Raw genomic sequence first — 27,789 nt, 5'->3', positions numbered from 1 at the left:
AGGAGGAGAAGACAAGCATCTGTGCCCCTCGCCCGGTTGCCAGGGTCAGAAAGACTCGTCGGATATGGTGAGATGAATCCAGGCTCGCTCTGCCCAGCCAGGGGCAGCTGTGTGTGCTGGCATAGTCCGGGGAGGCTGCCTGGAGGAGGTGTCCAGGTGGGACACACACGGATGGGGAAGGATTCAGAGCAACCCCTCTCCCCATCCCCCCAAGGCTGTACTAACTCAGGATGTGGTCAGATTCTCTGAGCCCACTTTTTTCTTTTCTGGAAATGTGTTTTTCCCAGCCAGCAGGGTGAATTCTGAAGTTCAGCTTATGTTACAAACGGTCATAGAGTCCTCCCTACAATGTCTTTTTCACACACTCTCTGCCTCATTAATGTCCAAGAGGTGTCCCCATTCTGATAGGAAGGCCATGTGCAAGGGTGCTGTCTCTCATTCATTCATTCATTCATTCATTCATTCATTCATTTTTCATTCCTTGAATCCATACTCGATGCCAAGCACTGAGAAGCATGGTTTGTGGGGCAGGGGGTGCGCTGGGGGTCTCTGAGGCAGCCCCCCACATTGGAGGCCATCTCTAATTACGGTGACAGTCTCCCCGAGGGAAGAGGAGGACGTGCATGGGGCCTGTGCGTGCTGAGCCCGCCTGTGTCCCTGAACTTGTCAATGAATTCTTTTCCGCGAGGATCCGTGGAAGAGCTGCCGGAATCTCTACCGGGTGCGTGTGGCCTAGTTGCCAGGGCTCCAGGGGCAGGACAAACACCCGGTAGATGCCGCCAGTGGGCTATGTGGGGCAGGCCCGCTGGCACGCCCACGTGTGCGTGCGCCTCTGCGGCAGGGTGCCCGGCCGGGGGGACGCCTGCTGTCGCTGCCAGCCCCTGCCAGGGCCCGGGGACCCGGGGGCTGGCTGAGAGCCCCAGCCCATCTGTGTTTGTGTCTTGCCACCGGCAGAGCCCCTCTGCTACCGAATTCTTGTCTTTGCGGGCAAATCAGAGCACCTGGCGCCGGTGGTGAGGCTGGGCCCCCGGGAGCCCGAGGGGAGCCCGCGTCCTTGGCTGTCCCAGATAATGTTCTCAGATATGCGGAGCTGGCGGCAAGCACTTATTGAGCACTTGCTGTGTGCGGGGGCAGGTTGAAACCCCTTCTCTGCCCGGCCGGTGTGGCTCAGTGGTTGAGTGCTGTCCCAGGCACCAGGAGGTCGCTGGTTCGATTCCCAGCCAGGACACATTCCTGGGTTGCAGGCTCGATCCCCAGCAGGAGGCAGCCAATGGGCGTTTCTCTCTCATCAATGTTTCTATTTCTCTCTCTCCCTTGCTCTGAAATCCAGTATAAAAAATTGAAAACCAAATAACCCTTTTCTTCGTAATTATTAATGTTATTAGCTTAATTAATCCTCACATCAACTAGAAGAGGAAGGCTGTTTTTGGATGGCCTTCCAAAAACTTAAAAAAAAAAGACTTTATTTTTGGGGTTACCCTGGTCAGAAGACCCCTGGGCCACTGCGGTCCCAGGTGCCAGCCCCTCCCTTCCCCACAGCCCGTGGGGCAGGGCCTGGGTGGCCCTTACTCACCAGCAGGAACTGAGGTTTGGAGAAGCCAGGATTTGAACTCTGCCCTGCTGATTCCGGGCGGGGCTGTGAGTCCTGGGCTCTGGGCGTGGGCGTGACGGGGGTGCTCAGGGCACCGCCTCCTCTCTGGGAGCCTTCGGGTGGATGTTTGGGGTCTCCCCAGCTCCCAGGTGGGGAGATGGAGCCAGGTTCGCATCTGGAAGCCGGACAGGGTGCCTGCCATTGTGTGGGAGCCACGGGGCGGGCCACCTGCTAAAAACATAGCACAGAGCACCTCATTGCCTGTGTTTTTGTGCAATGCCTTCCGGTGGCTGCCCGTCCCTCTGAGACAGCGGTTCTCAACCTTCCTAACGCCGCAACCCTTTCATACAGCTCCTCATGTTGAGGTGACCCCCAACCATCAAATTATTTTCGCTGCTACTTCATCACTGTAATGTTGCTACTGTTATGAATCATCATGTAAATATCTGATATGCAGGATATATTTTCATTGTTACAAAAGGAACATAATTAAAGCATAGCGATTCATCACAAAAACAGTATGTAATTATGTATGCGTTTTCTGATGGTCTTAGGCGACCCCTGTGAAAGGGTCGTTCAACCCCCAAAGGGGTCGCGACCCACAGGTTGAGAACCGCTGCTCTGAGAGGAAAATCCCAAAGTCCCCCTGTGGCCAGAGGCCCTTTGCAGTGCGCCCTGTCCCCTCACCCCTGCCCTGTCCCGTCCCCGGCACAGGCTCACCCCAGAACTCTTGCCCCGACCCACCGGGAGGACTCCCATGTTCCCAGGGCACCTCTCATTGCCCTTATGTGTTAATCATCTTTGTGTACGATCCGTTAGCCTCACCACTAGAATGGGGGACATCACCCCCCCCCCCCCCAATCCCCAGCTCAAGGCGCCTGGCACATAGTCCATGCTCAGTAAATATTCTATTGGATTGTTAAAGTCCCGGCTGGACCCCATCCTGGGGCCCTCTCCATGTGACACGGTCTGGGGTTCAGGCCTTGGAGGTGGTCTGTGCGGCCTGCAGCTGGGCCTGCAGGACAAATCCCAGCAAATGGCGCCTTCAAGTGCCAGCTCTTTGGGGCCGGTCCCCTGGGGTCCGTAAGCTGGGGGTGGCTGGACTGTCTGAGGCTGGGACGGGGATGGGCATCTGCAGCCCCACACCAGCCCGGGTTCTGGGGATCGGGGGCAGGGCCTGGCCTGTGGGGCGTGGCTCTGCGGGGAGGGGCGTGGCTCTGCGGGGAGGGGCGTGGTGTGGGGTGGCCTGCAAGTCACTGACATCCGCTTCCTTGCAGAGGAAGGCATCAACCACGAGTGTAAGCTGTGCAACCAGATGTTCGACTCCCCGGCCAAGCTGCTCTGCCACCTCATCGAGCACAGCTTCGAGGGCATGGGCGGCACCTTCAAGTGCCCCGTGTGCTTCACAGGTAAGGGCCATTCCGAGCGCGTGCGGAGAGGGCAGGGACCCAGCAGAGGCATCCGGCCTGACAGGGACTCTGGGCTGGCTCCTGGGGAGGCCGCGCTGCCTTGCGGACCTGCCCCGTGGCCCTGCCCCCTGCTCTGTGCCTCTCCTGGGAGGCCGGTGTGTGGCTGCCTCCCTGGCCCTCCCCTCAGCCCTGCTCTCAGCTGTGGCGAGTCCTCGCTGGCCCAGCCTCGCCCTGCGATTTGGAGGCATGGGCTCCAGCCTCCCCCCCCGTGAACCTTGCGCTCTGTCCAGCAGCCGTGGCTCTCCTGGCCACGCCTCCCCCCGCCCAGCTCAGCCCGTGTTCCCTCCATGCTCCGGCCGGAGAGGTCAAGGGCAGCTCTGCCGGTCAAGCCCCCAGGCTGGCTGCTGGCCCAGGCAAGCGGCTGTCCACCCCAGCCCCAGGCCGGTCTCGGGGGCTCTGCCGGCCCCCCTTCCGCTGCCCAGATGGCAGCCGGTGTGCGCCGGGGAGCCTGGCCTCCCCCTGCCTCCCCCAACATCTGTCGTCTGCCAGGCAGGAGCCCACCCTGGGGAGGGCGCCTGGCGGGGGGCACCTCTGAAGTGCTCACCTCCCAGACACACAGCTGCTTCAGGGCCGCCTCCTGCTGCCCGCTCCTGGGCTCCCGCCACCGGGAAGCGGGTGGGTGACCCGCTGGTGACAGGCCCGAGGAAAGGGCTCGGCCGTGGGAACGCCCACACACTCACACCCTCGGGCCTTCCTCCCCCTCCACCTAGGAGCCCCACCCCTCTGTTCCATCACGCTCTGTGGGCTCGGGGTGGGGGCTGGCTCTGAGAGGCCCCAGGTCTGCTGGTCCAGGACATGGGGCCTCTGTGTGGGGACCAGGACGCTGACAGCCCTCAGCAACAAGCATAGCCATCCATGTATCCAGCCCCGTCCTGTCCCAGGCGCTGCGCTAAGGCTGTTAAACTCATCTTGGCCCCGCCACCCGCCAGCCGTGGGGCCTGGGATGCGCCATTGAACATTCCCGGTGCCTCAGCTTTCCCTTCTGTAAAATGGGACAACGGCAGTGCCAGCTTTACGGGCCTGTGCTCTGGTCCAGGAGCTCACGTGTGAAAGGCACCTGGCGGGTGATGGCATTCACTGGCCTTATTACGTGCCAGGCCATCCTTGAAGCATTTTTTCAGTTAACCCATGTGAGCCTCCCAGATGCTCTGTGAGCTACACCCTTTAAAGGTCTCCATTTTTCAGATGAGGACACAGAGCCCAGAGAGGTTAAGTGACTTGCCCAAGGTTGCACAGCCCGTAGGCGGCAGAGCTCAACTTCCCCGGTGTGAGCCCCAGTAGCCCCTGTCGGCCGGCTGTGTCCAGGCGGGGCCTGTGAGTGGCGCGGGCTGGTGTCCCCGCCCTGCGCTGACGCCCTGTCCCTGTGCAGTCTTCGTCCAGGCCAACAAGCTGCAGCAGCACATCTTCGCGGTGCACGGGCAGGAGGACAAGATCTACGACTGCGCGCAGTGCCCGCAGAAGTTCTTCTTCCAGACCGAGCTGCAGGTCAGTGCCCGGGCCCGCGCCCACACCCAGCACCGAGGGTCTCGGGGTGCAGCCGGGCTGGTGGGGTCTGGTACTCAGCACCCCCGACGGGAAGAGCTCCAGGCGGCCGGACGTGGCTTGTGGGCGAGGAGCCGGCGGTTGCCCTCCTGGCCGGCCGGGGTGCGGGGCGGGCGCGGCCTCTGCTGGCCCCGCACGGTCAGGAGAGCCGGCGCTGAGCCGCTGAGCCGGGGGCAGGTACACCTGGCCGTGCCCAGTTTCAGATGGGGAGGGAGGTCATCCGCTCTGTGCCCAGAAGGAAGGGAGTGCTGGCTTTCGTCCTCACCGCCCTGGTCTGCAGGGTGTGTCTGCCCATGAGAAACCGCCCCCCCTTCACTCGGGCACCCCCCCACGCTGGCCCCGCGCTCAGCAGTCCGCCCACCTGGACGATGGCCCACGGCTGTGCCAGGGCCCCCTCGCCTGTGGAGTGAGGCCGCCACAACCCGAGCGGAGTCAGAACGCTGCCGGGCACGTGCTGTCCTCCTGGGTGGGAGGGGCACAGCGGTGTGGCCTGTGGCAGGGCAGCCCCCTCCTCGGCGCTGCGGCCGTCACCGAGCCGAGCCTGGCCGTCCTGTCTGTGCGGCCGGTGTGGTTGTCACCCAGGTGAGAACAGGCCCGGGGAGGGCGCCGAGGGAGGTGGGGGGGGTGACCGTCGGGGGGTGGGGGTGTCACCGTCCGGTGGTCAGGGCATCGCTCCCGCCGACTGCCCCCTGACCCGGGCGGTTTGCTGGAGAGCCTGTTTCTTTCCTCTCTGGGCCCCTGTGAGTCTGCGTGTCGCTCACACCGCTGTCACCTGATCACCGTGTGGATGGAGTTATGAGCCCAATTACACCGAGAGGGGGTGCCGCTTCCAAACCACCCCCCCCCGCAAGTCAGGGACCCCGCCCCACGGCCCACCGCTGACGCCCCAGGGATCCAAACCCGAGCGTGTGCCTCTGCGCTGGGAACGGTGGGGGGATGGCCCGCTGCCCCCACTGTCACGTGACCGTAGGGGGCGCGGTGTCAGTGCCCAGTGGGCGGGCCGTCCGGGAGCCTCCTTACTCCTGCACGGGCTCTGCAGGGCCTCACCCACCTCCCACCGGCCTCACCTGCCTGGCCCGGCTGCCAAAACAGGCCCCGGGTCCCCGACACCTGAGCTTTCCACAGCCAGACGCAGGCCCGCTAGACCCAGGAGCACGTAACCGTGATTTCCTTAAGCCTGGGATTCGCCCTGTCCCGGAAGCCAGGGGCGGGAGGCGGCCCTCCCCCGCGGCTCCTGGGTCTGTCCCAGACACACTTCCCAGTCCGCCTTTTTATTTATTTATTTGTATTTTATTTATCTATTTATTTATTTTTATTTATTGCTAATCCTCACCCAATGATGGATATTTTTCCATTGATTTTTTTTTAGAGAGAGTGGAAGGGACGGGGAGAGACAGAGAAAGAGAAACATCGATGTGAGAGAGACACATTGATTGGTTGCCTCCTACACACCCTGAGCAGGGCTGGGATTAAGCCTGCAACTGAGGTCCGTGCCCTTGACCGGAATCGAGCCCGGAATCCTTCAGTCCATGGGCCAGCGCTCTATCCAGTGAGCCACACCGGCTAGGGCCCCCAGTCCACCTTTTTTGAGCTTCGTGGGCACCGAGGTGCCAGGCCCACCTCGCTGGTGGAGTGTGGAGCTGCGGCTTCCGTCCCGTCTGGCTTCGGCCACGTCTCCCGGGCTGCCGAGGGCCCCAGGCCCCAGGACGGTCCCCGGGAGCTGCGGGTTCCTGGGTCACCCCGTCAGCCTTTACGGCAGATCCTCAAGTGCCGAGAACCTCGCTAAATTATAGCCTTAACGAGTCCCTATTTTCTGCAATTACTGATTTTAATTACAGACCGTTTAAATGGGGAAGTGTTGTCGCAACGCCAAATCTATGCAAATAATGGCTTTCGTTAAGTGGTTCAAACAGCAATTTTCTGGGTTTTTGAGAGGAGGATTTTCCAGCCGTGGGAGTGTTCGTCGCCATCTCACTGAAGCCAGGGCCGGCAGGCAGGGTGGCTTCCCTCGCTGACGCGGGGTTAGGTGTGCAGCCGGAGCACGGCCTGGCCCCCTGGGCCTCAGCTGGCTCGCCTGGCCGCGTGTCGCTGAGGTCCTTGGGGATTCCGGGAAGCTACTGTTTGTGACTTGGGGCCGAGAGGTCTTGAGAAGACGCAGAGATGGCGGCTGTTCTCCCTGTCGGACTGGAAATACCGCTGTGGACGTAGAGGCAATACGGTGGGATTAGCCGGCCAGCGTGGCTCAGTGGTTGAGCGTCAACCCATGCACCAGGAGGTCGCTGGTTCGATTCCCAGTCAGGGCACACGCCCGGTTTGCAGGTGTGATCCCCAGTGTGGGGTAAGGTGGGGTGCTCCTTGGTAAGGTGGTCAAGCAGAGCGTCTCTGAGGAGGTAACATTTGAACCGAGGCCTGGGTGCCAAGAAGGAGAGAGTGTGTGGAAGGGAGCCGTGCAAAGGCCCTGTGGTCAGCGAGGTGTGTTGCTGGGACAGAAGGCAACATGTGGCTGAAGCACAAGAGAATGGGGGCTGGAGGAAGGGGCTGGCAGGTGGCCCAGGTCATGGCCAGGTCTACAGGGCAGTGAAGGCTTTGGGGTTTATCCTGTTGCAGAGGGAAGCCCCGCAGGGAAGAGGTATTGTCTGACTTACACCGTGCATCAACATTTAAGAAGTTTCGTCTTTGAAAGGACGTGATGAGAAGTCACAGATTTGGGCAAAAATATTTGCAAGTCACATATTTGTATCCAGAACATACAAAACTCTCAAAACTCATGACTGGTGGCGGGGAGGGGATCCACAAAGAGTGAGCAAAACCCTTCAGCCCAGGGGTTCTCAACTTGTGGGTCGCGACCCCTTAGGGGATCGAACGACCCTTTCACAGGGGTCGCCTAAGACCATCGGAAGACACATATAGAATTACATATTGTTTCTGTGATGAATCACTATGCTTTCATTATGTTCAATTTGTGACAATGAAATTGGGGGTCACCACAACATGAGGAACTAACTGTATTAAAGGGTCGCGGCGTTAGGAAGGTTGAGAACCACTGCTTCCGCCCTTCACCTGCGAGGGTGGATGCTCACGTCCTTCGTCCTTAGGGACGTGCCGGTGAAAACCATGATGTTAAGCCACCGCAACGAAAACCAAACAAACAGTGACAACATGGAGTGGGGCCGGGGTGTGGACGAGGCCGGGACGCCCAGACTTTGCTGGCGGGAGCGCAAGGGGCCCAGCCACGTGGCGGCGTAGTTTGTGAGTTTCCTCTGCAGGGAAACATGCACGTGACACGCCACCTGGCGGCCCTGCTCCCGGCTGCTCCCCCAGGAGCCCTGCCAACGAGCTGCCCGCAGCCTGGCGGGGAATGGGGACAGAGCCCTCCTTGCCGCGCCTGCCTGTCTCCTCGCGGGTGGAGGATGGACAGGCGAGGTCCAGGCCTCCGCCCGGCGGCTGCCCAGGAGCAAACAGCACGTCGGCGGCAAGAGCTGCAGGTGCCCAGGGAGAGAAGCCGGACTCAGAACGCTCTGACCGGATGTCTCTGTGCCGCGATGACCCGGAAACGGGCAGAAATGTGGAATGGAAAACAGTAGATGCCAGGGCTGCAGGTGGGGAAAGACGTGGAGGAGACTTCACCAGGTTCTCTTAAGCATGCAGGCAGCAAGCGCCCACACGCGCACACATGTGCACACTTGCACACACATACGCACATGCACGCCCACACCCTGAGCGCTCGCCGTCCGGGCTGGGCAGGTCCAGCCTCACTTCCCGGAGCTCCCAGGCCTGTTTGACCAGAAGAGCCGCGGGCGGGCGGCAGGCCGGTGTGGGGACAGTCGTCGGCAAGCGTGTAAGCGCCGTCGGGAGGAGGGCCTGTCCACAGGCTTCCACGGCCCTAAGACTCCGGGTCGTGGGCAGACACTCAGGACGTGGGCTCGGGGCTCTGACAGTTCCAGGTCAGGTGCGAGTTCAGTCTCGCCTGGCCTTTCGATGGTAGGGGCACTGGGGTGGGTTTGGATGCCAGGAGCTGTTCCGGGGGTCCTGCTCCCAGGAATCAAGCGTCCCTTCGTCAAGGCAGAGACACGCGGCCTCGGCCTGGCTCGGCCGCCCTCTGTCCTGGGTGTCCTGGGGGTGGGAAGGTGGCCCGCACGCCCGACCCTGTCGCTTCCGCTGAGACCCATCTCCCTCCGCTGCGCCCAGGCCCCGTGGAGGGCGGCGGGCGGACCCGGTTGGGGGTGTGAGACAGACTGCAAACCACAGGCTCCCACAGTGTCAGGGCTGCCGGCCGGCGTTTCCCGCCTCGGGCCTCGGCAGATGAAGGCCTGCGGCTCCGTGGGCCCCCTGCCAGGGCTGAGCTGACCCGGGAGGAGGGGCAGGCTGGGCCCGTGCCGCCCAGCTGTCCCTGAGTCCCCGCGGACACCTCTGTGCCCGCAGACCTGGCATGGAGGGCCCCTCCTCTCCTCCCCGATGGCCTCACTGAACCCCGCTCTTCAGCCTCACCGCGGAGGGCACGAGGGAGTGTGCCCATCGCCAGCCTCACGGGGCCGGCTCCGGCGTGCGGGGCAGGACCCTCCGAAACCGGAGGAGAAGTAGAACAGCCCCAGCCCCGGGCGGCTCCCCGCTGCCGGCCAGGCCCCGCTCTAAGCATTTTGCTTGAATTGGTCTCAACGCCGCCCAGGAAGGCGGAACGCCCGTCTCCACGGACTGATATGGGAACCAGGCTCCCGGAGGCGCGGGCACTGGCCCCAGGTCACGGGCGCACGGCAGAGCTGCGTGCAAAGCCAGATCACGGGGGCCACCGAGGCACACGCAAACCCCCCGAAGTTTACAGCGCTGCCATTTATATGAGCTAATAGATTTAAATGAGGCCTGCGGTGCTGAACTATAAAAAGCCTTCATGTCAGGGGACCCAGAAACTATTTTCGTAGTTGGGCCAAGCAGGTAGCAACGCAGCGGCGGCGACAGGGGATGCGCGGAGCCTGGCGGCAGGCGGCCCAGCGGGGAGCGCCCGGGGCCCTTTCTGGGGAGCCGGCCTGTGGGCCGCGTCCGCTGGGCTGGAGCGTGAGGCCAGGAGCCTGCAAACCTGGCAACGCGCGACGGGGTGAGTCCTGCTCTGGCCAGGCCTGGGGAGAAGGGGGGTTCACGCCAGTCGTGGAGACAGGGACCTTGTAGCCCCCCGCCCACACACACACCTACAGAAACTCGGGGCGCACGAAGAGCTGTCACAGGGAGGCGGGGCCCGAGAACGGCTCTTCTGGCCTCGGGTGTCCTGGCCGCCTCCTGCAGACCTGGGGGCTGTGGCCCGGCTGGGGCAGTGGGCTGCCCGGGGCCCAGGAGGCCAGGCGCCCTCGCTGACGGACCGAGAGGCGGCAGGAAACGGCTCCTGAGGGCCCCCGGTGGCCAAGCGGCCAGCCCGGCCCTGAGCGGATGCATTTAAAGGATTAGCTCATGCTGTCTGCTTGCATGTGCCTCATCGTGCCACTTCCAGCTAAATGATTACCATCGATTAAAAGCGGGGCGAGGGACGCTCACGTGCAGCCCAGTGCCCTTCCGATGGGGCACGCCGGGCCCTGCCCGCGGGTCCTGGTACCCAGCCAGGGGAGGTGCCCATGAGCCGGAGGCGCCCCCTGAGCTCCCCTGGGATGCTTCCTTCCCAGCCCCCGAGAGCGCTCGGTGGGCCCTGCTCCCTCGTTGCATTTCTTTGAACAAACCTGGACTGAGGGCCTAGCAGGGCGCTGCCAGGGGGGCCGGGGGCCGCCGTGACCAGAGAGCAGCGCCCTGCTCGCCCAGGGCTGGTGTTCTGTGGGCACCGCCAACGCTGAGTCAGTGAGCACACCAACTAGGTCACTGCAGACGGCGGGATTCCGAAGACAGTGAAACACTGTCGTGATAGAGTGATGCACGTGTGTGTGCGCGTGTGTGTGTGTGTGCATGTGTGCGTGTGTCGGGGTGTATGTGCATGTGTGTGTGCACACGTGTGTGCGTGTGTGTGTGTGTGTCAGGACAAGGGAAGGGAATGTTAGGAATGAAAAATCGACCGCGTGTCCAGGGAAGGCTGGCATGTCAGCTGGGTCCTGAAGGTTGAGAAGGTGCCAGTACGGGGAGGGGCTGGGGTTCTTCCAGGAAAGGGAACAGGCAGTGCGAAGGTCAGAGGCATGAGGTTTGGGGGGTCCAACGAGCAGAGGACAGGGCGGCGGGGAGCGGGACGGACGGCAGTGCCTTCCTGCTTCGGTCCTCTGGGCGGGTCCCGCCTCACCTGCTCAGGAGTGGGTGTTTCCGGGGGCACCTGCACCTGCTGGTCCTTCTGTGTGAATCCCTTCCCATCCCGGGCCTCAGGGCCCGGCTCACATGGACCCTGCTCACATGGACCCTGCTCACATGGGCCCGGCTCACATGGGCCCGGCTCACATGGACCCTGCTCACATGGACCCTGCTCACATGGGCCCGGCTCACATGGGCCCGGCTCGCATGGGCCCGGCTCGCATGGACCCGGCTCGCATGGGCCCGGCTCGCATGGGCCCGGCTCACATGGGCCCGGCTCACATGGGCCCGGCTCACATGGACCCTGCTCACATGGGCCCGGCTCACATGGGGCCCGGCTCACATGGGGCCCGGCTCGCATGGGCCCGGCTCACATGGGCCCGGCTCAGATCCCTTGCTGCTGCTTCTCCTTTGGCTTCTTCAGCCCTGGGTTTAACCCCTGCTCCCTTTGCCAATACTGTGGTAACTATATCTACACCTGAGTTCCCACTCTACCCTGGGATTTTGGAGAGTGAAGACTCCTCTGCCATCCACCCATCCACCCATCCATCCATCCCCCGTCACTCACCCATCCATCCACCCATCACTCATCCGTCTATCTATCCATCCATCCATCCCCCCGTCACTCATCCATCCATCCATCCATCCATCCATCACTCATCCATCTATCTATCCATCCATCCATCCATCCACCTATCCATTCATCTTCCCACCTATCTATCCATCCATCCATCCATCCATCCATCCATCCACCTATGCATCCATCCATCCATCCATCCATCCATTCATCCATCACCTATCCACCCACTCATCCATCCATCCATCCATCCATCCATCACTCATCCATCTATCTATCCATCCATCCATCCATCCACCTATCCATTCATCTTCCCACCTATCTATCCATCCATCCATCCATCCATCCATCCATCCATCCATCTACCTATGCATCCATCCATCCATCCATCCATCCATTCATCCATCACCTATCCACCCACTCATCCATCCATCTATCTATCCATCACTCATCCATCCCCACATGCTTTCCCATGTTTCTTGTAGTTCCTAGGAAGTAGGAAGTGGAGGAAGGAGAACACAGCAGGGGAAGGAGGAGCAGGGGCTGTCGCTGCAGATTCCAGAGGCCCATGTAGAAGTTCCTGGTTTCCTTGTGTCTTTGTGCCGCTGCCCTCAGATCCAGCCGGATAATTACAACTAATAATAATTAAAAGTTAAAAGTGCTCTAGGCACATGCTTAGCATCTGACTCTTTGGCTGAGCTTTCTGTGAGCAGCAGCGTCTTCCTCCTTCCTGCTTTGAAGTCAGCCAGCCCAGAGCACCCCCCCCCACACACACACACATCGGGGGACGAGGGCCGGCTGGGCCTGGCCTGGGGGCGCTATGGGAAGGTGCTGGTGACTCCAGCAGGGAGAGCCTGCCGCTTGCATTGGCGTCTTCCCCAGATCGCCCCCTCCCAAGTGACTTCCTGTTGCTGACATTTGCACCTCAGTTTCCTCGTCTGTGAAATGGGCTGAGACCAAGGGCCTCGGGCTGTGCCGATGGGGAGGTCCGGTGTGTGAAGCGTGAGGATCTGGGCTTTCCTGTGGGCAATGGTGGCACAGTTCAGGGTGTCACTTGGAGCCCAGCGCGGCTCGAATCCTATCACGTGGCAGCGTGGAGTGGCAGCGCCGTGCCCACACCCTGGGACGGACAGCCTTGACTTCAAGACCCAGCCCCACCACCGAGCAGCTCTGTGACCTTGAGCAAGTCTCTGGCCCTCTCTGGGCCGCAGCAGACGGGGTCATGCCAGTCCCCTCCTGTGGCTGCTGGGGGCCTGGGGGCGGCGAGCACCAGCCACTATCATCGTCGGCATCGTCACCGCGATTGTGGTCTGGGCGCCATGCGCTTTCGGTTCACGTCTCCGTCGGCTCACCTGCTCCGTGTAGCCCCCAGGGTCTCCTGGCACCTGCTGGGGCCCGATGTGTGCAGGGCCTGGGGACGCACGGAGGTCCCAGCCCCTCATGTGCTGTGGGAGGGGACCGTGAGCTGATGGAGGCGGCGGGAAGCCTGTTTATGATGCGCCTGAGGAGGGATGGGGGTGATAGGCTACAACGCGGCGCAATATTGGAGCATCTCCGCGCGTCGGCAGCCGGGGGCCTGCGCCCCGACCATGTCACCAGGCACTGTCCTCTTGTCTCGGCTCATCCACTCCTGAGCGGGCGAGGCCTTTCCCGCGTCCAGGAGCGCAGAGCAGCGTCACCACTTTCTCTTCCTGCGCCTGCTCTGGGGATGCAGGGCCACCTGCGGGGCCACGGGGGTGGGGTGTGTGCTGTGGAGTCTGCTCTGGAAAAGGCGGAGGGTGGGCACTCGCTTGCCCCTTGGGGTTCCGGGGCCCAGGGCGCAGGCCCGAGTCACTGGCCCCAATGTAGTAAAACCAGACAGTGTTTCCGAGGACCTCCCGGGAGCCTGACGCCCCAGGAGGTAAATCGAGGCCCCGGGGTGGCACAGCTGCTGGGGTTGCAGAGCTGGAGACCCAGGCACCCGGCACTGGGCTTGGACGAGACTCTCAGGCCAGGGGCGGGCCTCTGGGTCCCGGGCGCAGGGGGACGGGCAGGCCTCACCCTCCAAAAGGGCAGGCGTCCGGAGTGACCTAGAGGCCTCCCTGCCCCCGGGCAGGTACTGTCTGCTCTGGGCAGCTGCCGCGGTCACTGCCGGGAAGGGCAGGCAGGAGCGGGCAGGGGCGCCTGCCCAGCTGTGTTCAGATGCACGTGCCCCAGGGCTCTGCCTGCCAGAGCGATGAAGTGTGCGGAGGCCCAGGTGGGGACTGGGAGGAGAGCTCCCCCAAAGGCCCAGCTCCGGGCAGAGATGGCACTTGGAATCGGCCTCGGGCTGCCCGTCTGCCCATCAGAGCCTGTCATTTATGCCCTAGGGCGGGGGGCCAACCGACGTTGGAGGGGCACGGTGCCATCGCGACAGATGGGCACGGGGGAGCTGCCAGGAGCCTGGAGCCGGCAGCCATCGAGTGCCGGGAGCCCAGCCCCTTGCCGGCGCGGCCCCGGCCGGACCACATGCCTTCAGTTTCCTAGAAACAGTGATAATACTAACCACAGGAGGTGCCCTGTGGGTCCAGGGCCCCCAGAGGTTGGCACCTTCCACAGCCCTGCCCCCCCTCACCCCCAACTTAGAAAAGAGGTTGTTACCACCGTCTGACCTACAGGAGAGAAAGACAGGGGCCCTGGGGGACGGGGGTGAATTTCAGCTGCGTCTTACTGTCGTTGTGACATGGGTGTGCGACCTCGTCTGTGAGGCCCCCCCCCCGCCCCCGCCGCCCTGACCTCACCTGGACAGTGGCCCCCCTGCCTCCCCTGGAGGGTCGGGTGGGCTACCTCGGGGGGACTGTGAAAGGTGGGACACCATGCCAGCCCTGGGAGGCCTAACAGGACAGGGCCGGGGGAGGAACTGATGAGACGCTGCTGTCTCGTTTCACAGACGGGAGACTCGATACCCTGTCACACAGCGAGGAAGTGGCAGGGCCGAGCCTACCCGAGGGGGGAGGGGGAGAACAGTAGTGACAGTGACAGCCCCCAGGCCCTGTGGGGAGCCCTTCGCTCTGCTCATCCTGTTTCATCGGGGACCCTCCTGTGAGGCCGATGCTGTTTTTCCTCCCATTTTACAGATGGGGAGACTGAGGCACGGCGAGGCATAGCCGAGATGCGATCTGAGGGTGGGACCGCTGCCCGGACACCGTGCCGGCTTTTCTCTGCCCTGGAGCCCCGTCCCTGTTAGAAACACGCCCGCTTTGCCTCCTGATCCGGAAGTCTGTCTTCCCAACGCGCCGGGAGCGGGGGCTGCCTCCCGCGGGGCCTGGCGTGCGGGTGCTGGGCCTCACCGCACCGCGGCGAGAACCGGGTGCTCTCGGTGGGAGCCTGCATGGCACTCCTGGCCGAGCAGCAGCAATTACTAATGACATTTAGGAAGAAATTAATGATGAGAAATGCAAGTTGGCATTTCAGGAGCGCCCGTCAGCAGCCGCGCAGCAGCCCTCGCGGGAGAGGCCGGGAGGGGGCTGGGCACGGAGGGCGAGGGGCAGGGCGAGAATTAATTTCGCTGTGTCAATAGCGAGCCTGGCCTCGCACTGCTGCTGGACTCAGACAAAATCAAACATTGATTGGCCGGGGCTGGTCCAGGGTCGCAGTGACTTCCCTGTGCTGGGCGGTGGGCGAGGCCAGGCGACAGGTTCACTGGTACCAGGAGGCGGTGGGGGCCGCAGGGGGCGGTGAGAAAGGAGGGGGTGGCCTTAGGTCAGGGTCTTGAGGGCTCAAATCCAAGCACCGCCTCTTACCAGCTGAGTAACTTAGCAAGTGACGTCGCCTTTCTCGGCCTCAGTTTCCTCATCAGTGAAATGGGGCCACTTGGGAGCTGCCTTGGCCGGTGGACGGGGTTCCCTGCGGGATAAGGCGCCATCACCTTCCCTCCCTGCAGTGCGATAGGAGTCCCCTCCAGGCTCCCGCACCCAGAGGGCCAGAGGCACACACAGGGACCAGCCACTGCCATAGGAGTGACCATCTTTACAGCGCAGGGCCTGGGGGATTTGGGGAGCTTTAATGGCTGTGTATGTTTCAAATATGGGAGTTTCTTGTAATTATAGTGGCTGTCATTTATAGGGCGTGCATTAAGCGCCAGGCATTGTCCTTAGCACTTTTACACACTCGATCCTCACAATGCCTGTATTGTTAAAGTAAGGAAACTGAGGCACAGAGTGGTTAGCTCCCTGAGTCCACATCCATCCATCAATCATCCACCCATCCGTCCATCCATCCATCCGTCATCCACCCATCTATCCACCCACCCATCCATCATCCACCCATCCATCCATCCATCCATCCATCCATCCATCCGTCATCCACCCATCTATCCATCCACCCATCCATCATCCACCCATCTATCCATCCACCCATCCATCATCTATTCACTATCCATTCACCACTCACCCATCCACCCGCTCATTCTTCCATTCACCCATCCACCATCCATCATTCTGCCCATCCATCATCTACCCATCCGCCCATCTATCCATCCATCTATCCATCCATCTATCCATCTACCATCCACCCATCTATTCATCCGTCATTCACTCATCTATTCATCCACCCATCTATCTATCCACCACCCATTCCTCCATTATCCTCTCATCCACACGTTCATCTAGCCAGCCATCATCTACTGGTTATCCGTCCACCATCCATCCATCTGGCCAGCCATCCACCTGCCACCATCCATCATCAACGATCCATCCAGCTGCACATCCATGAGTGCTGAGTGCTGGGCAAGTGCCAGGAACCGCGCCGCTTTCATGATGCTTCCTCAGATACTTTTAACTCCATGCTTACCTGGTACCCGTCCCTCCCCTCCCCTGACACTGCATGTGCACCTGCACACACACACACACACTCACACACTCACACACACTGGTGAGGGGAGTGGGATGGGACAGACCGGAGGCATGGAGGATCCTTGGTCCGCCTCATGGACACCAGCGAGTTCTGCCTGGTGGTGGGAGGGAAGGCGTAGGGCAGACCCACCTGGTCATGGAGGGGCAGGTGTGGGGGGGTGCTGTGCCCACAGTTCGTTTGGAAGCTGGTGTAGGCGAGCGGGGAAGACCGGCTGGGCCACAGCGTTCTTCAGCCCCTTCGGTGGGAGCCGCTCGGAAGAGCCTGCCCTTCTGAGTGGCGGGGGTCCCCTTTGACCTTCACTTTGTGCCAGACTGGACGTCCTCTCCGGACGGGCAAGGGTGTACCCCCAAGTGTTCCCCGAGAACCGTCGCCATCATTAGACATAATCGGTCTCAGCTGCGGCTTTGCTCACTGGTGCATGGACACAATTCATCACAGCAAATTAGGTGCAGCTCCAGCACGCCGGGCCCGCCGCCGCCGGGGGCTCTCGGCGAGGGGCTGCCGGCAAGGGGCCGGCCACGTGGGCGCTGCAAGCCATGGGGGGCCGTGGGTCAGGTTTCCTGAAGGGCATCACCCTCGGACTATCCGCCAGGCTGCCAGAAGCCGTGGCAGCAGCCCCATGAACTCGGGACGTGGGGTCGGGGGTGGCCTCTGTCGCCAAGGTGGGCAAACGCACAGGCTGCCAGGAGCGATGCCGTCTCCGGCGTTTCCCTGGCGCCACCGGTCTCTCCGCTGGCAGCCGGGTCCTGGCCTGCTCCTCCGGATGGGCAATCCCCGGCCCCGCCCCCGGGGCGGCATCACCAGGCCCTCGCTTTGCTGGGTGGCTGAATGGAGCCTGTTCAGAAGCTGCGGATAGAAGCCTCCCGCTCCCGCCCCGTCATCTGCGCTCCGGCGGGTTTATTTCCAAAGCACAGAACTACACGCGGACCCGTTGGGAGTTGGTTGCGCGCTTTTTTTTTTTTTTTTTTACAACGTTATTTTCTCCCACATTTTCCCTCGAAGGAAGCTGTTTTCTCGTGCGGGGAATTAGTCGCTGGCCGCCTTCTTTGCTCTGGGTGCTGCAGGGCCTGGGGAGAGGGGGTTAGAGAGGGCGCCCCTTCCCGCGTGGGCTCAGAGCAGCGAGACGGGAACCCCGCGGGCAGCCTCTCTGGGGGAACCTCCAACAAAATCAGTTGGGGTCACACGGTTCCTCACATGCCCCTGGGTGACTTCGGGCTGCTCTTGGCTCTCACAAGTGGCCGACTCCCCTCCCCAAAAAGCCAACCCCGCTGCCCTGCCCCCTGGAAGGCGGACCCCGCAGGCCGGGCGTTCCAGACGGATCGCTCACACGAGAGACACAGAGACACTCCCCGGCTGCGCGGGTACGAGGCTCACTCCCTGCTGCTCTGAGGTGGTTGTCTGGCCGCCTGTCTGGCTGTCTGGCCGGCTGTCTGTCTGGCTGTCTGGCTGTCTGGCCGGCTGTCTGGCTGGCTGTCTGGTCGGCTGCCTGTCCAGCTGTCTGGCTGGCTGTGTGGCCGGCTGTCTGGCTGTCTGGCCACCTATCTGGCTGGCTGTGTGGCTGGCTGTCTATCTGGCTGTCTGGCCGTCTGGCCGGCTGTCTGGCTGCCTGTCTGGCCGGCTGTCTGGCTGCCTGTCTGGCCGGCTGTCTGGCTGTCTGGCTGTCTGGCCGCCTATCTGGCTGGCTGTCTGGCCGTCTGGCCGCCTGTCTGGCCGGCTGTCTGGCTGCCTGTCTGGCCGGCTATCTGTCTATCTGTCTATCTGGCTGTCTGGCCGTCTGGCCGTCTGGCCGTCTGGCCGTCTGGCTGTCTGGCTGTCTGGCTGTCTGGAGGCAGGGCTGGGGAAGCTTCACACACGTCCCCACGCCCGGAGGAGCCACCTCGGCCTCCATGGACTTTTCAGGGCTGTCCCGGGCCAGTGGGTCGCCAGCTGCACCCAGGACCCTGACGCCAGGTGGGTGTCACTGCCACGCAGTGAACCTTTTCCTGCGTCCGTGTGAATGGGGTGAACTGACTGGCTGGGGTGGGGCCCCAGGGAAAGGGGGGGGCACGCACATCACAGCGGGCCCCCGGGGAGTGTCTGCGTCCCCGGGCAGGCACGGAGGGGCCTTGGCCATCGCTCTCTCCTCCTGGTAACGACGTGTGTGGGCTCGGCTGCTCTGAGTGTTCATTCAGGGCCGTTTACGGCTGCTCTCGAGTGCGCGTGCCGTTCGTCAGGAGTGCAAACCAGCGAGCATACGCGCCTTCAAGACAGGCCATCTGTTCGTCTCAGCCCCTTGGACGACTGTCAGACTCCTCTAAAAATAAGTGCTCGCCACGGGGGGCTGCCAGGTGAGACGCAGCAGATCGGGGAGTGGGCCGCCTGCGCCGCACCCTCCCCACAGGGAGGGACTGACTGTGTGTGCATGTGCGTGTGCATGTGCGTGTGTGCACGCATGTGTGTGTGTGTCAGGGCAGGCTTGGAGGGGTCCCAGGAAGGGAGCAGAGGGAGCTGGGGCGCAGGAAGGCCCTGCGATACATCTTTCTGAGCTTCTCCCTCTTCCTGGCCTCTGGGGTGACTCCGCAGCTCCGATACCTTCGATGGCTCCCCGTGGCCCAGGTGAAGGGCAAGCTGCCGCGTCTCGCATGCAGGCGCCTCCTCCGTCAGCCCCACCTCCCCCCCAGGCTGTCTCCATGGCACGCACCCTGTGCCTCCGCCACAGTGAATTATTCATGGCTCGCCTGGCGCACACTGCGCTTTTCACGGTTCACAGGCAGCGGTGCTGTGCTGAAGATGGGGCTCCGCGCAGACCGTGTGGGAGCACCCCGACCTGCCAGGACTGGCGGGGGGCCTCGGCGCTCTGTGCCTCAGTTTCCCGTCTATAAAACGGGGAATATCGTAGCATTGAGGCTCTAGTGAGTTCATCGATGTGAAGGGCTAAGCACGGGTGTGCCCACGGGCACCTTTTAGCTGTGACCATCCATCATCCGTGTCTGGCACGGCCACGCCAGCACCCGGGAGGCCCACTGTCTGTGGGGAGCTACCTCTGTGTGCACGTGCCTGTACACACGCACGCATGCACGCACGCACAGTGCAAGGCGTCCTCAGAGACTCAGCTGAAGGCCAGCGTCTTCCCTAAGCATCTCCCAGTCAGAAGTCCTCTCACCGTAGTGTGTGTGGTGTGTGTGTGTGTTTGCGGTGTGTGTGTGCGTGTGTGCATGTGGTGTGTGTGTGGTGTGTGTGTGTGCATGTGGTGTGTGTGTGTGGTGTGTGTATGGGTGTGTGTGGTGTGTATGGGGGTGTGCATGTGGTGTGTGTGTGTGGTGTGTGTATGTGTGTGGTGTGTGGTGTGGGGGGGGGCGGGGTGTGTGTGTATGGGGGTGTGTGTATGGGGTGTGTGTGGTGTGTATGGGTGTGTGTGGTGTGTATGGGGTGTGTGTATGGGGGGGAGGTGTGTGTGTGGTGTGTGTATGGGTGTGTGTGTATGGGTGTGTGTGGTGTGTATGGGGGTGTGTGTATGGGGGGGAGGTGTGTGGTGTGTATGGGGGTGTGTGTATGGGGGTGTGTGTATAGGTGTGTGTGTGGTGTGTATGGGGGGGTGTGTATGGGGGTGTGTGTGTGTGTGTGTGTGTGAAATCCCACCCGCTCCGGGCCATGAGCTGGGAAAGGCTGGTGGCCTGACTCCCTCTCTGCCCACCCCCGGTGGCTCCAGGCTTGTTGATGAGCAAACAGCAGCACCTGCGCAGCCGGACGTGGCTGCAGGCTTGGCTGGAGGACCCGCCTCCTCCCCTGGAAGATGCATCTCCCCGGGCTCCAGGCAGGTCCCTAGCCCCGTCCCTGCTCCTGGGCACAGCTCTCTGTTCCGCCAGCCGCCAGGGGTGGCCTCGTGGGGGCCATGGGAGCAAGGGGTCAACCACAGTCTCTCTCCCAACCCAGCACCAGCAGGAGGCGACGTGGTCCACATGCAGCTGGAGGCTCTGCCGGGTGTGGGGGCTCTGGGGTTGTGGGTGTGGGGGGCTCTGGGTGTGGGGGCTCTGGGTGTGGGGGCTCTGGGTGTGGGGCTGTGTCCTGGCCCTGCAGCCTTATCTGCCGCAGGGGCCTGAGGGCCAGTGCCTGGGACCAGTGCTTCCCTGGGGCCCCTTGAGAATGAGGGTCCCCCCCTCACCATGACGGTGCCCGACACGTGCTGGGCCTGGGCTCCGGTTGCGGTCATTTTGCTGCCGAAGGCCCAGCAGCCAGCACGTGGCTGGGCCTGGCAGGTTTGTGAGTGAGAGAGTGAGAGAGTGAGCGTGTGAGTGCCGGTGAGGGCGTGACAAGGGAGCCTGGGCCTGAGCTCTTGGCTGAGGACCTGCCCGGGGCTCAGCAGGACCCCACCCCTGACACAGACCACGGGCCGCCCCTGCCTGTCACAGGACCGTGTCCGAGGGGCAGATGGGCCGGTGCACCAGGCAGAGGCGCCTGAGACCGGCCCCGGGGAAGCCTCCGTCCCGATCTCGGCCGCACACCAGCGCCCCCCCCCCCCCCGCCCCCCAGCCTCCCGTTTCTCTCACCTGCTCCCGGCCCACACCTGCGTCTCCCTGGCAGGCGGCGGGCGGGTGGATGCCAGGCCTCCCCCCGGGCACCTCCTGGCTCCCGTGCCCACCCCCTCCCCGCCCCCCCCCCCCCCGGGCCCGTGTGGCGCTGGGAAGCCACCGCTCACCGCGAGGTCGCAGCATCTTTTAAAAACCATTTTCCTCCTCCTCCCAAGGGGCTAAATATAACGCAGGCCACACCGCGAAATGGACCCGAAGCCGACAGGCCCCGGGGAGAGCCAGCGGGCGGAAGGCCTCTTAGCGGGGGCTTGCTGGGGCTCTCGGACCCTGAACCGTGGCCCCGAGCCCCGGGATGGCGCCGCGGTTCCTTCAGGGTAACTGACCTGGGCCCGGGGCAGGGCCTCCGCCGGGAGCCGCTGGGCGCACTGGTGCTGGGTGACCCGTGGGCCCCGGTGACTCCCCGCCCCCCCAGGGGCTGCAGCCTCTGCCTGGGAGGGGCTGCTGCCACCCCGGGAGCACCGGGCCCCCAGCGCCCACCACATGCACTGCCTGGGCGGCACTGACCGACGTCCTTCGCTGAGCGGCCACCGCACCGTGGGCCCCACAAGCATTTGGGCGTCTGAGCCTCAGGCCCCGAGGGCTTGGGCCTGGCCGCAGTCTCCCCTGCCCTGCCCGTGGCGCCCGGAGCAGAGCATCCAGCAGGCGCGTCATCCTGTGGGCTGAGTGGATGCCAGGGCCTCCCGGCGGACTGTCCAGGTGCCGGGACATCCGGGCCTTTGTCTGGTGTAGCCGCAGGGTCGGGGTCCCCCCCCCCTGTATCAGACCCTCTGTGAGGACGTTCTCTCCTGTGTCGGTCGGAGGAGGAGGAGGAGGAAGATGAGGAGGAGGAGGTCCTGTGCTGCCCGGTGAGAGGGAGGCTCTCTGTGTTTCCTGTCTGGCCGGCAGTGCCCTCCCAATGGGGCCCAGCATGGGCGTCTGTGTCCGGGGTCTCTGAGCCGTCAGCCCCTGGATGAGCCCGTGCGGACCCCGTGTGTCTCCCCGGCCCTGCATCTAGAGGTCCCGGATGCCCCTCATTCTGGTGGGTGGGCTTTGGGGGCTCTGTGGAGATCTGTCTCCCCATCTCTGGTTTCCTGCTGCCTCAGGAACAGAGGCACATCCAGGGCCTCCCTGTGCAGAGTCTAAACTCCCCCGTCCTCCCTGGGACTCTGCTGGGGTGACCCTCCCTGCCTGCATGTGCCACCTCATTCCAGCCCATACCGTTGTCTCTCTGTGCCTTCCCTCGCGCGCCCATGTGCGTGCCTTCCCTCTGTGCGTTCGGAAATTTTCACTCCGTGTCTGCGTGGTGCGGGGCCCCAGGGGCCGGACGGTGGGAACAGGAAGAGTTGTCCGTTTTTATCTGCCTAGCATGTCTCCTCCCCCTCCTCCCCAGCCCCCCACAAATAAAGAAGGGCCTGGCCCCTGCGAGAGCCCGGGCCACAGGGCACAGTGAGTGGACGGCCGTTGGCAAGTCCTTTCTGGGCGGCTGCCCTGGGCAGAGCGTGCCCAGCACCGGGCCGCGTGTGGTGGGGCCGAGACAGGAAGCGAGGCCCCTGCCCGCTGCTGGGCCGAGGCCTTCGTCTTGCAGTGAAGGTTCCGTGGATGTGTGGGAGGTGGGTCCGCAGTGCCCCGACCTCCAGGGGCTGCCAGGATGGGGCCTGACCTTGTGACAAGGCGGCCTCAAGAGCTGCTTGATCTGGGAGGGCGGAGAGAGGAGGTGGGAACAGACTCGGCGAAGACTTGAAGCTAGGAGGGTGGTTGGGTAGAGGGTGGGTTGGCTTCGGAGGGACTGGCTGGTTGTCCCTGCACAAGTGGGAGGAGGGGAGGGGGCATGAAGGGGGGCGGTGGGGGAGGGGGCGTTCCCATGGAAACCGCTGCAACCCATCTGTGGTCTCAGACAACCCGCTGGAGCCCCCGGGTTCCTGCCACCCCTGCCACGGAGGTGCCAGGCACGCTGGCAGAGCGTGTGCTCGTGTCTGGGGTGGAGTGCGGACGATCCATGGGTTGGGGTGCCATGGGGTGTGGGGCCCCGTGACGTCCGCCTTCTAGCCCCAGCCCCTCGCTCTCTGGGATTCCCGTCGCCTGGGTGACCTTGGAGCCAGCGACCGGCACCCCGAGCCTCTTTGTCCTCATCTTACTCGTCCTACCTGGTGAGGCTGTGGCGAGGGTGGGAGGAAACGTACCTGCGACCGCACACGGCACGTACGCGTGCCAACCGCCAGCCATGTGGCCTGCGCCCAGGAGCCCAAGGAGGGAGGCCAGCCGTGGCTGGCACCTGTGCTGCCAAGCCAGCGGCATCTCCTGTCTGAGTGCCTGGCGCTGCCCCTCCCTGGCTGGGGGCTCGCCGGAGGGGGTAGCGACATCACCACGAGGCGGAGGGGAGGGGCAGCAGTGCCTGCAGGGGGAGGCAGCTGCTCCAGGGCCCGGGGTGGGGGTGTCCTCAGGCCGCCTAGCAAAGCCTCGGGCATTGGGCATTGTCCTGTGGCCCTCCCTGCCCAGACCTGGAGCCCAGGAGGGACGCAGAGTGCCCCCTGGTGGTCGTCGGCAGAACTGCAGGCCTGGAGCTCCTGGGTCTGGGGAGGCAGGAGCATCCCTGGGACGCGGCAGGGATGGGGGTTTCTGTGCTGCCCCCCACGCAGGCTCCTCTGCCGCGGGTAGATTTTGCTTTCTTTCTCTGGGTGTCATGAGGCTTTGATGCGATGGGTCTAGATTTGGAAGATGGACCACTGGAAAGAAACAAAAAATCTGCAGGCTCGCAGAGGCCAAACCCCACCGCCTGCCCCGGGCCATGGCTCCTGTGAAGACAGACCGCACTGCTAGCTGGCTGGGCTGGGCTCCGGCTGTGGCGAGAGGGCAGCGCCCGGCCAGAGGGTCACCTGGGCCCAGGGTTCCCAGGCGGATTTGGCCAAACCATACAATGTCCTTCTGGCCGGGGAGCTGTCATGTGACCGAGCGGGCAGGCACCCTTCTTCCGCGCCCTCTCTGCTGGTGACTCTCACCGCCTGGGCTGCAGGCACCACCACCAGGAGCAGTCTGTGCCACTGGGCGCTTCTTGGCTGGAGAGCTGCTTGGCACACGTGCCCTCTCCCTGCCCTGGGCTCAGAGCCGCTCCTGGGATGGACCGAGAGAGGATCGGGGCAGCTTGCAGGGGATCAGATACAACTTCCTCCTCCTCATTAGAGCCAAAGGGATGCCTTTCATTCCTGCTCCCTCCCCAGCATTTCCCGGTTCCCTCCGTGTAGCCAGTCCCCACGGTGAGACCCGAATGTAAAAAAAAAAAACAGTCAATTTATAGGGAGCCCAGGTTGGCGGCAACGGGAACCGGTCCCCAAGCCCCACATCGACATGGCGTCTTGGCAGCTGCGTCCCCGGTGCACTTTCTCCCGGCTGCATTCTGTTTTGGAATAATCGTGGAGCTTTTCTGTGGCTCGGGGCATACATGCGCGGAGTCGGGGGGCGGGGGGGGGGGGCGGCAGGCTCTCCATTCTTCTGCCCTCATGCGTGTCTCCTTTCTTCGCCTTCGCAGAATCACACGATGAGCCAGCACGCACAGTGAGGGACCGCGCGACAGGACACCTCTCGGCGGAAGGCCTGCCGGAGACGCCGTGCGGAGGGCCATTTGAACATTACATCCAATCAAAGTGTCATTTGCAACCCAGATGTAAAACTCTAATGATTTGGCCATGAGGCGCTGCTATTATAAGCAGCTGGAAATGAATATTAATGGCAGAGATTAAAAGTATTCCATGCTCAGTATTTTTTATTGCCCTGCTCCAGCTAGCGCGCTTTTAGACTTTCTGCCGCAGACTGCGTTTCTAGAGTTAGAGGAGCCCGCTTTTTTGAGCCTATTGTCCTTTGTTCCTTCATGTATTATATTGATAGTTTTTAAAGAGAAAGAATTAGTGTTTGTTTTTTTTTTTCCTCTCCTTGGCTTCTTTTTCTTTCTTGTTTTTCTCCCTTCTCTCCCCACCGCCCCCCGCCCCCCCCCAACCCCCTTCGGTTAACTACTTTTTAATTGCAGTTCTAGATAATTGTGCATTGTGACGTGATTGCTTGGCGATTGTCGGAATATCTCCTTTCCCTTTTTTAATTAAAGACGAATGCTTTGATTGGATTTGCCAGTTCGCCGGACAGTGATTACAGCTGTGTAATGAGGAGCACCGGTTTCAGAGCCACCGGAAGGCCTGCTTGGAAACGCGGCTGCGGCCGCGGCGCTGGTGCAGTTTAATAAAAGGGAAACACGCTCTCGGCTCGGCTGCCTGCTTCTCTCCTCCCAGCCCGGGGCCCTTGCTGGGGGGACGGAGGGGGGGGGGTCCCCCGTGGGGTGTGTCCTCGAGTTCCTGTGGGATCGCACATGCCGGGGACCCGCACACAATACACCCAGCTTCCCTCAGAAAAGAAGGGAAGCCGCCTGGTGCCCGCTCACAGCCCAGGGGAGCTGTGGGGGCCGCGGAGTGGGAAGCCCCCTAAAGATGAGATGCTCTGCTCCTGCCTTTGAGGGCGGGGGAAACTGATGCCCCAGGGGAAGTGGGCGGCTCCCCCACAGCAGCGTAGCAGGTGGATGGCTCACAGGTGCATCTGCTTTGTGCCCTGTGTCCCTGCCCCCTCCCCTCCGCCCCCAGGGCTGATGTAGGCAGTCACGTGGTTATACCTGGCCAGGCATGGGGTGATGGCAGGGGCTGGGGGTTCCAGATGGGAGCCAGGTAGGGGCAGCAGGTTCCCTCCCTCACAGAGGCCGGTGGGGTGTGCTGGTGCAGAGACCCGTGGTGGGTCCAGGACGCCAGTGGGGCAAAGGGGGTGCTGAGGGTAAAAGGCTCAGGGCCCCCCCCCCCCCCCCCCCGCTCTCAGGGGCCACCTGCATTCACCATTCCCAATACTTTGCACCTTCCCCGCCTCGCCTGCTTCAGCTTCCCCGGGCCCTGCTGGCGCCCCAGGGCCCACCCAGCACCTGGGCCTCCCACCTGGACCTCCTCCCACACCTCTGTCCATCATGCTGGTGCTCGGCCGATCCACCAATCAGAGGCCATGGTTTCGGCACCTGCCCGGGGAAGCCCTTTCCTGCTAACTTTTCACAGGAGGCAAGGAAATTGCTTCTTCCCCTCCGCAGAGCAGAAGCGAAGCAGGCAGACAGATTGCGCCTGATGATAATGTAATACGAAGTCACGGGCGTAGAATGTGGAGCCATTACCCCAGCGTCGTCTGACTCCCGAATCCAGGGCTTCCGGTGACCAGTGACCGGGAAGAGACCCCCTCTCTGCCACCTGGTGTCACGCTCTCCCGTGGGTGGGGCGCTTGGCTTTTCTAAAGGCATTGACACCTGCCAATCACAGAGCAGACTCCACGGTGCTGGGCGCAAAGGAGCGGTTGCCCTTACAATTCAGGGCTCTTGCCTCCTGGAAGCTAAAGGCAGTGAACCCCCATGTTTAGCCCCTGGAGACGCGGTCGTTTTAGGGGAAGACCTCGAGGGAGGCATCGGTGTTCCCCCAAGTGTGGCCGGGGCTGGGCCAGGCTGCCCTGCATCCACAGCCAGGCCTGTCGTGCCACGGTGCCCACGGAGCCGAGACTGTGGGCAGGACCTGCGTGCCCCGGGCCCCCCATCACTGTCTCTGGCCCCCCTCCGGCCCGGATCTCATCCCCAACCCCACGGAGCCCAGGTGAGTCCTCAGTAAGTACCGACGGGGAAGATCTGATTTGCCGGTTGGCGGCGGAGGGCTAAATTAGTCACTGCCCCCATTAAAAATACAGCGGGGGGCTTAAGAGCTTTTCTCGCCATGTGGGAGGCAGCAGCGGAGCGGCGGATGCCTTGGGTAAGGCGAGAGGCGGCCTAGGGGACCACGAGGTAATGAGGTTTATGGCGATGGCAAGGCAGCCAGGGAACCCCACCGACCCCCCCTCGCCTGGCCCCATTGTTCTCCGGCTGGCTCTGCCCCCGCCCCTTCCCCCCTTCCGCTGAGAGCCCCTCTGGCTTCTGGCAGGGAGGGGGCCGGGAGGGGGACCCTGAGGCCCTTCCTGGGACTGGATCTGTCACCGTCAGGCTGGGAGGTGCAGGGCTGTGAACCTGTGCTTTGGGGACAGCCCACCTCCTTCCAGTCAAAGGGTTTGGAGCTGGGACCAGGCAGCTTCCCGCTCAGGCCCCAGGGGCCTGGGACAGTCACTCAGAGGCTCACGTGACGGTCTGAGGACCCGGTAGTGGCTTGGTCATTGATGAAGGGACAGCGCACCCGGGCCCCACCCTCCTGCCAGCCCGGAGGGGTGTTGGAGCCAGGCCCTAGTGTCTGGATGCAGGACCAGGATGCGGCTGAGGTGGGTGGGCTAGGGGACTGGGAGCCGAGGGTTCAAGGTCACTGGGTTTTGCCTGTGTAAATTGTCAGTATTTAGTGCAGCCGTGGGCAAACTACGGCCCGCGGGCCAGATCCGGCCCGTTTGAAATGAATAAAACTAAAAAAAAAAAAATAAAGACCGTACCCTTTTATGTAATGATGTTTACTTTGAATTTATATTAGTTCACACAAACACTCCATCCATGCTTTTGTTCCGGCCCTCCGGTCCAGTTTAAGAACCCATTGTGGCCCTCGAGTCAAAAAGTTTGCCCACCCCTGCTCTAGTGGCTCTGTGGGTGGAATGGCTGCCCAGGCTGACCCTGGGGCCTCAGACCCCTGTCACTGGGTACCTGCCTCGGGCTTCTGGACGCAGGTGGCTAAGGGGCTTTTTTAAAAAAATAATTGATTTCAGAGAGGCAGGGAAAGGGAGAGAGATAGAAACATCAATGATGAGAGGGAATCATGGATCGCTGCCTCTTGCATGCCTCCCCCATTGCGGATTGAACCCCTATTGCAACCCGGGCACGTGCCTTGACCAGGAATGGACCGTGACCTCCTGGTCCATAGGCCAAAGCTCCAGCCCCGAGCCACGCCAGCCGGGCCGGATGAGGGTTTTGGTCTCAAT

General features: G+C 62.6%; 1 protein-coding gene across 1 annotated transcript in view; it reads left to right on the top strand.

Moving 5' to 3' along the window:
• ZNF423 (zinc finger protein 423) overlaps nucleotides 1-25,094 on the top strand; it is a 94,009-nt gene extending 68,915 nt beyond the window's left edge. Inside the window, exons 3-5 of the mRNA XM_081107021.1 lie at nucleotides 2,869-3,000; nucleotides 4,430-4,545; nucleotides 24,371-25,094. Of these exons, the coding sequence (XP_080963147.1) occupies nucleotides 2,869-3,000; nucleotides 4,430-4,545; nucleotides 24,371-24,400 (278 nt within the window). The 3' untranslated portion in view covers nucleotides 24,401-25,094. The remainder of the gene's footprint in view (nucleotides 1-2,868; nucleotides 3,001-4,429; nucleotides 4,546-24,370) is intronic.
• The last annotated feature ends 2,695 nt before the right edge of the window (nucleotides 25,095-27,789 follow it).

Source organism: Myotis nattereri (assembly GCF_964212035.1).
Source record: "Myotis nattereri genome assembly, chromosome: 15".
NCBI lineage: Eukaryota > Metazoa > Chordata > Mammalia > Chiroptera > Vespertilionidae > Myotis > Myotis nattereri.
This window is presented reverse-complemented; position numbering and strand designations above follow the sequence as displayed.